At 37.9% G+C, this 12,974-nt stretch overlaps 1 protein-coding gene across 2 annotated transcripts in view; it reads right to left on the bottom strand.

The window, feature by feature from the left end:
• Positions 1 to 12,974, bottom strand: part of LOC114659301 (sodium/potassium-transporting ATPase subunit beta-1-interacting protein 4-like) — a 240,637-nt gene that overhangs the window by 138,998 nt on the left and 88,665 nt on the right. For both annotated transcript variants that reach the window (XM_028811717.2, XM_028811715.2), the window contains exons 2-3: positions 12,512 to 12,649; positions 5,570 to 5,650 (exon numbers count right to left, since the gene is read on the bottom strand). In XM_028811717.2, the coding sequence (XP_028667550.1) occupies positions 5,570 to 5,650; positions 12,512 to 12,649 (219 nt within the window). The remainder of the gene's footprint in view (positions 1 to 5,569; positions 5,651 to 12,511; positions 12,650 to 12,974) is intronic.

Below are 12,974 nucleotides of genomic sequence, written 5' to 3'. Positions count from 1 at the left end.
ATCTAACAAAGCACAGACAACTTTTTCTTTGTTGAAGACGATGGCCAGGCAAAAAGGATCACATTTGCTATCTTAATGTCACTATGAACTCTACATTTTGCATATATAATCTATCCAAATTACCTGACATTTGTTATTTTAGCAGTATCGCTATACTGTATATTGCCCATCTAAAAAAACAAAAAAAAAAAAAACAAAAATAAGACACAGGAGTGGTCAAGTCAACTTGAAAGCTGGAAAAATAACAATTTAATAAAAGGTATATCAGCTTTGCCTATTCAATTTCCAAATGAAACATCAAATCAGCATGTCCTATAAATGATGGTGAAATAATAAATGTGCATTTTTATATGGAAATCTACAGTCCAACCAAAGAGTGCTTTAAATTTTAGATTGTAAATTACTGACAGGAAACTATAAGATGCATTGATGTCATTGTGGGTGGTCACCAGTTAGCTGAGCCACTGAAATGTATAACTACCCTCAAACTAACAAAATTGGCAATTGAAGCATGTACTCTGTGGGTTTTTCTGAATATACTGTATGTTAAAAGTGATCGTGGGTTATGCAGAGGCAAAAAGCTAAGTTCGGCTCTACTTCTTCACTAAACAAATGCCATAAACTGAGCTATAACACGTTAACAGCTTTGCTCCGCAGATCGCTTTCTAGATGAATATTTGATGCACACATTTTCAAAACATATTTTTCAGCATAAATTAATTTGTCCACTGCTATTTACCAGGTAAATGATTTTTATTAGGTAATGTAAAATCTTTTCCACTGTTTTTTTACTAAATCTAACCTTGTAGTTTTTCTTAATGTTTCATTAGATTACATCCATCTATTATTTCCATCCATTCATTCATTTTCTGCCAATGTTCTGGGTCTGGGTCACAGGTGCAGCAGTCTAAGCAAAGATGCTCAAACAGTGACCTTGGGTTTGTTAAAGGTGCTCTATAAATGCAACTTATTATTATTATTATTACTATTATCCCTTTCCGATGCTACCTCCTCCAACTCGTCTGGGGGTTACTGAGGCATTTCCAGGCCAGCCAACAGATATAATCTCTCCAGCACATCCCGGGTCTGCCCCAAGGCATCCTACCAGTTGGACATGCACCGGTGTGTGTATAAGGTCAGAGCACAATGATACCAGTAGTACCACATCATCCAAAAAAAGCAAAGATGCTGTTCTGAGTCCACTAAACTGGACACCTTCCATTCCTTATTCACTCCTAGAAATTCTGTCCATAAAAATTATGAACAGAATCAGTGACAAAGGGGCAGCCTGGTAGAGTTACACTCCCACCAGAAATGAGTCTGACTTACTGCCAACATTACAAAGCAAGTTATTGCTCCAGTTTTACAGGGACCGGATAGCCTGCATCAGCTGCCCCGGTACCACATATTTCTGAAGCACACACCACAAGACAACCTGAAGGATGCGAATGGACACCATTTCCAAGTCCATGAAACACATATAAACTGTTTGGTAATACTCTCATGAACCCTCCAGAATCCTTGTGAGGGTAAAAAGCAGGTTCAGTGTTCTGAGTCCATGACGAAATCTGCATTGTTGGTCTTGAATACAGGGTTCGACCAACAGTTAGATTCTCTTTTCCAGAACACTGGCATAGACCTTCCAAGGGAAGCTGAGGATTGTGATCCCTTTGAAGTTGAAAATTAACCTTCCTCCCCGGTCCCCCTTCGTACACATGGTGACCACCACCCCAGGTTGCTAGTCCAGAGGAACTGACCCTGACCTCCATGCAATTTTGAAGAGGTGTGTCTGCCAGAGCCTTTAAGAACTCAGGGTGATTACCATCCACTTCCAAAGCTTTGCCACATAGTACTTTTTGTAATTACTCCAGTGGCTTTAGCTCCAGTGATGGGTGAGTCTTCCTCTGAGTCCTCTAACTCCATTTCCATCCCAGAAGGACTTAGGAGGTACTCAAAGTGCTCCTTCCACCACCCGACTATATCCCCAGGTAAGATCAGCAGAACTCCATGCATGCTGTAAACCGCATGGGCGAAGCACTACTTCTCCGTCCTGAGTTGCCTGACAGTTTGCCAGAATCACTTCGAGGCTAACCAAAAGATATTCTCTATGGCCTAACTGAACTCCTCTCATACCCAAGTTTTTGCTGCCACCACTACCACTGCCACACTCCACTTGGTGACAAACAGCTGCCTCTGGAGTCTCACAAGCTAACCAAGCTTGAAAGGACTCTTTTTTCATTCTGACAGCTCTTTTTACAGCTGGCATACACAAGCTGTATGCTTTATAAGCTCGGGAAGTTTTAAGAAAGCAGGTTGAGATTCCTGGAAAACTAGATAAATAAAGCATCGCAGAAGATAAGGGGAGAAACATGGAGAGAGGCATGAGGCTCTGGAAGATGATTGGGAACACTGGAAGAGTGAATGTGACTTCAGAAACAGTACCAGAACAGCCGTGGCTAGTTTTAGTAGCTGTTACTTTATGAGGCATTTGCTCCAGTTATTGCTCCAGTTTTACAGGGACCGGATAGCCTGCATCAGCTGCCCCGGTACCACATATTTCTGAAGCACACACCACAAGACAACCTGAAGGATGCGAATGGACACCAGTCCATGAAACACATATAAACTGTTTGGTAATACTCTCATGAACCCTCCAGAATCCTTGTGAGGGTAAAAAGCAGGTTCAGTGTTCTGAGTCCATGACGAAATCTGCATTGTTGGTCTTGAATACAGGGTTCGACCAACAGTTAGATTCTCTTTTCCAGAACACTGGCATAGACCTTCCAAGGGAAGCTGAGGATTGTGATCCCTTTGAAGTTGAAAATTAACCTTCCTCCCCGGTCCCCCTTCGTACACATGGTGACCACCACCCCAGGTTGCTAGTCCAGAGGAACTGACCCTGACCTCCATGCAATTTTGAAGAGGTGTGTCTGCCAGAGCCTTTAAGAACTCAGGGTGATTACCATCCACTTCCAAAGCTTTGCCACATAGTACTTTTTGTAATTACTCCAGTGGCTTTAGCTCCAGTGATGGGTGAGTCTTCCTCTGAGTCCTCTAACTCCATTTCCATCCCAGAAGGACTTAGGAGGTACTCAAAGTGCTCCTTCCACCACCCGACTATATCCCCAGGTAAGATCAGCAGAACTCCATGCATGCTGTAAACCGCATGGGCGAAGCACTACTTCTCCGTCCTGAGTTGCCTGACAGTTTGCCAGAATCACTTCGAGGCTAACCAAAAGATATTCTCTATGGCCTAACTGAACTCCTCTCATACCCAAGTTTTTGCTGCCACCACTACCACTGCCACACTCCACTTGGTGACAAACAGCTGCCTCTGGAGTCTCACAAGCTAACCAAGCTTGAAAGGACTCTTTTTTCATTCTGACAGCTCTTTTTACAGCTGGCATACACAAGCTGTATGCTTTATAAGCTCGGGAAGTTTTAAGAAAGCAGGTTGAGATTCCTGGAAAACTAGATAAATAAAGCATCGCAGAAGATAAGGGGGGAAACATGGAGAGAGGCATGAGGCTCTGGAAGATGATTGGGAACACTGGAAGAGTGAATGTGACTTCAGAAACAGTACCAGAACAGCCGTGGCTAGTTTTAGTAGCTGTTACTTTATGAGGCATTTGCCATGGCCATTGCCATAACAGTGAGGAAGGTGATTCTTCTGAAAGTACAGCCATGGATCATTAATTGTTAAATAGGCTCAATCAGGCTTTACTCCCGTTTGATGTGTGTCTTAGCCTTTCCATCTCAGTGCTCATTACAATGTTATTTTGATGTTGTTGCAAAGTGCAACAATTACATGCAATTTAGCGCAATATCCTAACTTATCATGTTTTCCATCTTTTTCGTCTTCTACTACTACTTTGAATATCATTGTTATTATTAATGTTACTGTTATTATCTTTGTATTAAACCCTAAGCATTAGTATCAGAAAACTACAAAACATCATTATGAATTTAATTTTGCAGTTCAAGATGCTGTAAAATCATAGCATCATTCTCAAATGTGAATTCCTATTTCTTACTGGGAGTGGGTATAAGATAATTTATACAAGCCTCTCATGTCATACTCTTGGGTAGGACAAATTTTTATCCTAGTCAGTCTTTTAGTGTAATTCCTAGGAGTAATCTGAGGGGAGAGAGAGTTTGGGAGCATGCACTGATACAGCGTGTTGCTGCACCCACCACACGACAAACCACATCTGGATCCCAAAATAGGACTATGAGACACCTGATAAATAAGTGCACAGATAGGTTGTACCATTTAACAACTGTGTCCTAATTCAATGTATCACCCATAAGGTTCAATATGTGCAGAAATTACTTTAGTCTAAGCTGTTCATTCTGAAAATGATTCATTATAAACTTATTATTTAGTTTGCTGATCCAGTTTAGAGTTTCAAGCAACCATTAGCATTAGATGTTAAGCCATGAACCAACCATGGACATTGCACACTCAAGTACACATCTACATTCACTAACCCAGAGCCAACTGAAATAACACAAACATCTTTTTCTGAGGAACTAGAGCACCCAGAGGAAAAACCTACAGTTTTCCAGTAATGAGAAGACCAGGGAGGCAGTACCTGAGCCAAGATTTCAACCCAGGACTCTGAAGCTGTGAAGCAGCAGCACTAAACACTGCACAACTGTGCCTCCCTGAGTTAAATTACAACATATTCTTTGAAAATGTTATTTATATAATTTAGACTCCTTTTTACAGAATATAATGTAATGGATCCCAAGCACTCCAGCATTTTTATAGCTTAGAAACTGGTTTTTGCTCTGATAAATGGCTTCTGTTTCTAAACATTAATAAAGAGACAACAGCAGACACAAATGGAAGAGCTGTAAACAGTGCAAATTTGTCTGGCACTTAGCGAAAATGCCTTTTGATACAAGCTGGTCTGCTTTTAGAATATAAACGCCAATCAGACTCTTACCAAAATAGGTCGCTCATGTGGATTTTAGATTTACAGAATGATTATTTTATGTTATGTATTGTCCATATTATATACAGTATAATAATAACATTAAATCAATTAATCAATCTTTAAATATGTCTCTTTAATCCAAGGACGTTTTTTTTAAACATAGTAATTTTTCTCTTCTATATTTGATGCACCAACATAGGGTATTACAAAGAATATGATATTAGCTCTTGTATGTGTTTTTCCATCTTACTGAGAAGCAAAAAATGTGCAACACACATCATAAAGCAGGTGTCCTTTTTAAAGACCTCAATTGACAACATGTTCTCTATCTAATTTAATTTTTTACAGGTCAGAAATATGGGAATCATTTATGCTAATTATTGTAAGACAAACAGCAGGTCAGTGTCAAGTATGCTTTTCTATAAAACTTACTGTTATGCCCTTATTCACAATGTGTGAACTGGGTACTTGGGATGGTGGCATGAAAGGCTCAGACCTTCTGGGCCTTCTAAGTAATAGCAAGCATGATTTATCAAGATGAAACTTTATAATAAAACTATTTATTTAGGAAAATGAAAAAAAAAATATTAAAAGTATAGTGTATTTGCTCTGGTCCAACAACTTACCTTTGAAAGTCCACCAACTTCCAAATAAAAGCAGATAATAAATACATTCCAAGTGACCCACAAGGTTGTCCACACAGCATACTACAAAAAAAAAAAAACAAGAAAATAATTAATGTAGGAGTTACATCTCATATCACATAGCCATACTTTTGAGTATCACATATTTTACACATTTCATCAATTGGCCTTAATTTCATAATACATCTTCCACAGTGTGCATGGTCACAAAGCACTTTATAAATCCAAGAGAATGAATAAAAGGGTCAAAAAACATGTAAGATTAAAGATAAAACAAGCCAAATGTAAATAAGAGGTTAGTACAGAACATGCAGATATTCTAGAATAAAATGAAAATATAAAACAACGTTAACTGTAAAAAATTAATTCAATTGAACTAACCATTTTATGAATCGGCATCATCTCGAATGGTGTATTCAGTTTTGGTGGCCATGTTACAACAAGACAGAAAATGAACACATGTGGTCTATTTGGGGGCTTAGTTAACTTTTTTGAAAGTTGGGGTATTTTTAATTTTTGTTTAATTACGTCATCAAAGGATATTGGAAATGTATATATTAAATAGTTTTGTAATAAAGAATCAAAATAGTGATAACTGCATGACATTACATTGGATTCATAAAGTATTCAGACACCTTCACTTTCTGCACACTTTGTGTTGAAGATTTCATTTTAAATTGATAAATTTGCCGTTTTACCCCATCAATCTACACTCAAAAATCCATAATGAAAAGACGAAAACGTTTTCAAAATGGTCTGCACATTTATTAAAAATCAAACATAAGTATTCAGACCCATGGTTGTGCACTCCAAATTGTCGTCAGGTGCATTTGGTGTGTTAATTATCCTTGAGATGTGTCTACAACTTAATTGGAGTCCACTTGTGTCAAAATAAGTTGAATGAACATTGTTCAGAAAGGTGCACACCTATGTATATAAGGACCAACAATTCACATATCAAAAACCAAGCCATGAAGTCCAAGGAACTCCTGGAGACCACCATGAAAAAAGGAAAAAAAAAACTGTGGTGAGGCATAGATTGGGACAAGGGTATAAAACCATTTCTAAAGCTTTGAATGTTCACAGAAGCACAGTGGCCTCAATAATTGTGAGTTGGAAGAAGTTTGGAACCACCGGAACTCTTCCTAGAGTTGGCCATGCTGCCAAACTGGGTAACCTAGTAAGAAGAGCCTTGGCCACACTAATAATGCTTCAAAAGTCCTTTGCTGAAATGGAATAACCCATCTATTAGAAGGACAGCAGTACCCCATCAATCAAGCTCTTATGGTAGAGTGGCTAGACGGAAGCCACTCTTCAATAAAAGGCAAATAATGGCATTTAAAGGACTCTGTGAGTATGAGGCAAAAGACTCACACTTCAAACAACTCTGCCCCGTGGACCCATTTTATTGAAACGTGACACAAATATTCTTCAAGGAAATTTGTCGAGGCAGTTCAATTTTCTTTGGGATATCTTGAACAGATTGTGCTGTACACAGTTTTAAAATTTCAAAATCTCCCATTGAAAGCATTGTCAAATTTGCAAGTTTGTCTATTTTAAAACAGAGAAACATTCCGTACAACTTCAACCACGAATTAGTTAACTGTTTCAATTTTACCTCGACAGCACTTACACCTACTTGTATATTTTCTATATTTTCCTCTTTTTTCACCTCCGTATGCCTCAGATTGTGTGTGCAGGTAGGAAATTTCTGTCAATGGCTGTTCGGAACAGCAATCCTCCATTGGCTAGTCGAGGTCGGCGCATAAGGGGAACACTTTATCAAGTCTTCCCAGCTGCTTGAGTGTAAGCGAGAGACAAGCAGTGAGGCAGAATCTCACTGCTCTGTACGCTTTAAGCTGTACCAGGTAAGCTAAATGAGTTTTCTAATCGTAAAAAGTATTAAAATGCAAGCACGGTAGACAAAAGGTTATCTAGATATGAATGAAGTACCCTGTGATGTGTAAGCTGTTTACTTAGTATATCTTACACTAAACCAGCCTCACAGCTCCATTATCTGCAACAAAAGTTATCATATGTCAATGGACAACTATAGTGGTCTTTCAAAATCAAATTTGCGAGCCCTCTACATTATCAGATAACAGGACAACATTGCCTGGGTAACTAATGTTATTGATGTATTCCCCATTTATATATACCTGTACAAACTGTAGATTCACACATTCTCTAACACATTAAACATAATTAAGGGTCATGGAGGTTGCTAAAGCCAATCTCAGCAGCACTAAGTTCAAAAGCAGGAAATAAACCTGGACAGAATGTCAGCCCATCACAGGGCCCATTTAAACACAGACACTCATTCAAACTGGGGCCAGTTTAGAGCAACCAACTTAAGTTGCCCTTCTTTGAAAGAAAAAACAGAGTATATAGCAGAAAATACACACATATAAGCAGAGAAACCACAAACTGCAAACAGGCAAAGGCCAGACACAGGAGTCAATAACTAAGGCTGCCAGCTCTGTGAAGCAGCAGCACTAACTGTAAGTCAAGTCAAGTCAAGTTGGGGAGCATGCACTGGTACAGTGCGTTGCCACACCCAATACACAACTAAAACAACTGGGGATCCTGATTTTGCAACACCCCCGGGCAGACACACAGTCCAGTCCCACACTCTGGAAATGACCCTCCATCTGCCGCAGCCAGGAGTTACGTGGCCTGGTCCAGCCACTCGGGTCCCCAACAATGAGGATCTTACGAGCCGGATCACTCTCGGGGAAACGCTCCACATGGCCATAATGCTGTAATTTTCGCTCCCTCACAATGCAGGTAATGTGCCTCATTCGGGACTCCATGAGCAACCGCTCATTTCACACATAGTCAAACCAACGGTACCCAAGGATTTTCCGGAGAGACACAGTACCAAAGGAGTCCAGTCTTCGTCTCAGGTCACTGGATAGCATCCATGTCTCACAACCATATAGCAAAACAGGAAGCACCAGGACTCTAAAGACTTGGACCTTCGTCCTTCTGCATAGATATCGGGAGCGCCACACACACCCCTTTCCAGCGACCTCATGACCTCCCATGCTCTCCCAATCCATCTACTGACTTCATAGGAAGAGTCACCAGAGACATGACTGTCACTGCCAAGGTAAGTAAACATCTCGACAAGGTCGACACTCTCTCCACAAACAGACACACTGCTGATGGCTGTGCCCAAGAGGTCAATAAAGGCCTGGATCTTGGTGTTTATCCAGGACACACGCAAGCTCAGACACTCAGACTACTCGCTCAGTCTCTCGAGCGCCCCAATCAGAGCCTCCATTGACTCCGCGAAGATCACAGCTTCGTCAGCAAAGTCAAGATTCGTGAATCTTTCTTCACCAACAGATGGCCCACAGCCGCTAGACATTTGATGTTAGTGAAGAACTAACTGCATCACTCCATTTACCATTTAAGATCATTTACAGGGCATCTCAGCGACGTACTCTTTTTTTATGATGTACTGTAAACTATTTTGGATATTATTTTTAAGGGACAATATACAGTAAAAAGGTGACTTTTAAGACATTTATGATATTCACATACACTGTCAAATGATCCTGTTTTCTCAGACCATTTTTATAAACATGATCGAATAAGGCATTTACGGCGATACTGCCTTGGTTAACAATCTTAAAGAGTTATTTGTATACTTGACTTCATCAATTTAGCTGTTTATTACTTGCATGATCAAGTGTTTCATTTCACTTTCTAATATATATAATTATTCTGTGTCTTCCAGGGATATTGTCTTCATACAGCTGCAGTATAAGATTTCTAGAGCATTAATTTGTCCTCTTTCATTTTACTCCTAGAATTGATTTTACTTTCTGCGTTCCTTTAACAGATCTTGTAACAACAGTGATCAGGATTTATTTATTTCATTGTCATGTGCATTTCTCATTATTGTGGTTAATTCTGATTATTCAATTTATGTCCTCAATGCATAAGAACAAATATTTTACCTAGCAAAAAACAACTTCCTTTCTCACCACTACACTGTACATGTGGTGCTCGGACTTTCAGTGCTTATCAATCAAAATATATCATCATAAACAGAGTGCTGCCAGTAATTTGATTCCACTTCAATCACTGGTCATTCCTCAGATTGCTGTGTGCTTGTTTTACATTCAGCAGTAACTTCTTCACCTTGTTTTTCCAGCTATTGAATCAGTTCCTTTTTATGCAGCATGTCAAGATTGTATTAATTTATATTTTTGCTCTCATGATTCTCCTATAAGCAAAGCATTATAATAAGGGGTTAAACCTCTGGTGTTGACTTAGCTTAGTTTTAAATCAAAGTTTCAGTTAGCAATTTGGTTTTGGTAAAAAATCAAATAAATATTGCAATTCCCTGTGTATAGGACCCTGGCAACAACTACAACCCTCTTATTAAACCCCAGAAGAAAATGGTTATACATCTCTGCCATTGTCATGATTAATGCCTGTCTGGCTGGACTGTCATTCTATCCAATGAAAACATCACAGCCAATAATGAACTATAAAAGGAAGTTATTTTATATTCACAACTGACTAAATATTTTCAGACAAAATAACTATTACTGAAAAACTTCAATATTCAATAGCAATAATGTTCTTGATCAACTGCTGTTAAATTTCCCTTTCTCCTGAAATGTATTTTATAAAGATTCTGTTAACTTTGAAAGTTTTTTTTCCATTCATTTATATGCATATCATAATGCTGCTGCTTGTGTTATTTTTATTTTTGTTTCTTTACCAATATTTCTTTGGCATCATTTTGTCGCCTTTTGTGAGTTTTGTTTTCACATACTCCACCATTTTGTGTAGCTGTTCGCTATGATGCCACAGTACATGGTTACTAGTTATGTGATTCACATGAACCATTACATCATGGTGGCCTAGCTATAGAAGATGGTCTCACACATATAGTCATTCAGACTTGGTGTAAAAACAAAAGGAAGGCACTATAAAGAAAATATTTAGTTGTTGAACAAATTCATTTTGATTCTGGTTTGGACTCTCAATTCATTTTAACTTTAAGTTAATTCTTGTGAATGAGTTTGCCAATTTCTGCTTTCCTCAGTGCTTCAACCCTTGCTACATCCATGTCTTTTTTTTCAAATTGTCCATTAATTTCTGTCTCTCTGAGAGTCTTTTCCACATCAATCTAATGTTCATATTGAGAGAGTTACAACACAGAAGAAGTCCTGCAGGGAATTTAATTCTGTGATTGAAAATTTGTAATCATGTCATGTATCAACACACCTTTGAAGTGTTACTTACTTCAAGTCACAATTCAGATTTCATCTGTGCTACGTAGATATTGAAATTCCCATTGAATATTTACAAATAGCAGAGCTTTTAAAAGACTGTCTGTTTAGGAATAACTCATTGCAGATAATAACTGCAACTAAATGATGAAACATATCTTTACAGGTGAAATGCTTCATTTGAAAGAATGTTAGGCACCATCCTTTTCAAACATCCTTTAATGCACTGTAGATTTCAATGCTTTTGCATTTTAAGACATTTTAAATTCATATTTATAGAACATGTTTGGTCAGTTTCAGCCTTAAACTATTTGCTTTGTCTAAAAGTAAAGTTATGTGAATACCAACCTCTAACATTGCTATGTCTATAAAAGATGTAGTGAAGTAAAAAAAGTGAAGTCAAATTATTTCTAAATTAAAGTCTTTTAAAAATAAAAAAAATGGCCACATCACATTATCAAGCATTATGTATAGTGAAAGCTTATTATCTTGGAATATCCTGTCCAGGAGTGCATGTCACTCCACCAGTTTAGAAATTACAACTAGAAATGAGTTCAAAGAAATTTTACATCCCAGTTTATGCGAATATTAACACAAGTTTAAAAAAATCATTGTATGATTACCTTAATAAATTACAACACAAAAGTCACTGAAAGCAAAAATAAACATATCCAATTGAGTTGAATATCTAGTAACATAAATAATGAAGAAAAGTAAGTTTCACTTTTGGTCTTATAGAAAGAATAAGTTAGTACTGTGTTAGAGCTGAGTGCTCAGTCCCAAGAAAGGACAAAATTCTTCTGTCTGTCAGATGGACTTTTCCCAAGTGAAAGACAAGCAATAATGTAGAAAAGCTGAAAGATGGTGTTTCAGGTCAATCTATTTGATGACTTAGGGTGTTAGAAGCAGGCTACAGGCTACACAGTAAAAAGCTTAAAAGACAGACTAATCTTAAGAAGGAAAAAATAAATTAGCCTGTCATCTCTTCACAAAGTGACCAGAATATTAATAACCAATATCAAAATATCTTCCCTGTAAGCCGAGCCACAGCCAAAAAGTCATGAGGAGACCCTGAATGCTCGTAATTGGTGAACTTCTGACAAAATGACAAATTTAACGAAATGACCTATTTGTATCTTTGATGTCATTTTAGCACCCTGAGTAGAAGAAATATTATGTAAATGAGTAGGTGGGCTGGGATTTGCATAACATCTTCTGATCCCATTTTGGGAGGCATAGTTTTCTTGTCACTTTGGCAGATATTTTACTTTGATCGTTCACAACTAGGAGTCACTGAACATACACTTTCAATTAAAATTATACGGAATGAAATGCTATTTACATAGATTAACATTCTTCCTTTGATCTCACAATAAATGCATTTATTACCACATGTCGGACTCTTTTGATGTTTAGGTCAAGATTTTAACTACTGGCAGTCACATGCAATAGTTATGTGATAATGCTGGATATTTTTTCTGCACACTATAAGTAAACGTTTGATGATTTAACTACACTGTCTGTAAATTTAGAAGATATTGCACACGTATTTGTCAGTTCCATTGTCTAATAAAATTTATTCTGAATCAAAATGTCTCATTAATCACTGTCACAGCAGCAGTTAACACATACTGCACATTTACAAAAAAAAAAAAACAATATATCTTACCACCACAATGTAGCGAGGTCTGTACTGAATAGTCCCAAACAAGCCCAAAATGACGATTATGATTTGAAAGAAGTTCACAAGGATGGGTGCCCACTGATATCCAAGAAAATCAAAGACCTGCCGTTCCAATGCTGCCAGCTGTAAAAACAAAAAAAACATTAATATAATTTATTGATAGCCATCCCAGGCAAGCCTGTATTGTTCTTGCAGTCTGTATAAAAAAAAAAAAGTCATTTTATACATTACAAATAATCTTTTATTGGAAAAGGGATACACTTTGGCACACCCATTAATAAAGCTTGAGGCACCCGAGTTCAATCCTGGTTCCAGTCATTGCAGTGTCTGCATATGCTTTCTCTGACATCTAAAAGATGTGCCAATTATGTTAACTGGCAACATTAAGTCAGCCAGGTATCAGTGATTTTGATGAAGATTTTCACTTTGCACTCAGTTTACTGTCATG

Source organism: Erpetoichthys calabaricus, chromosome 10 (genome assembly GCF_900747795.2).
Source record: "Erpetoichthys calabaricus chromosome 10, fErpCal1.3, whole genome shotgun sequence".
Classification (NCBI taxonomy): Eukaryota; Metazoa; Chordata; class Cladistia; order Polypteriformes; family Polypteridae; genus Erpetoichthys; species Erpetoichthys calabaricus.
The sequence above is the reverse complement of the archived record's forward strand: the minus strand, read 5'-3'. Positions and strand labels throughout refer to the sequence as shown.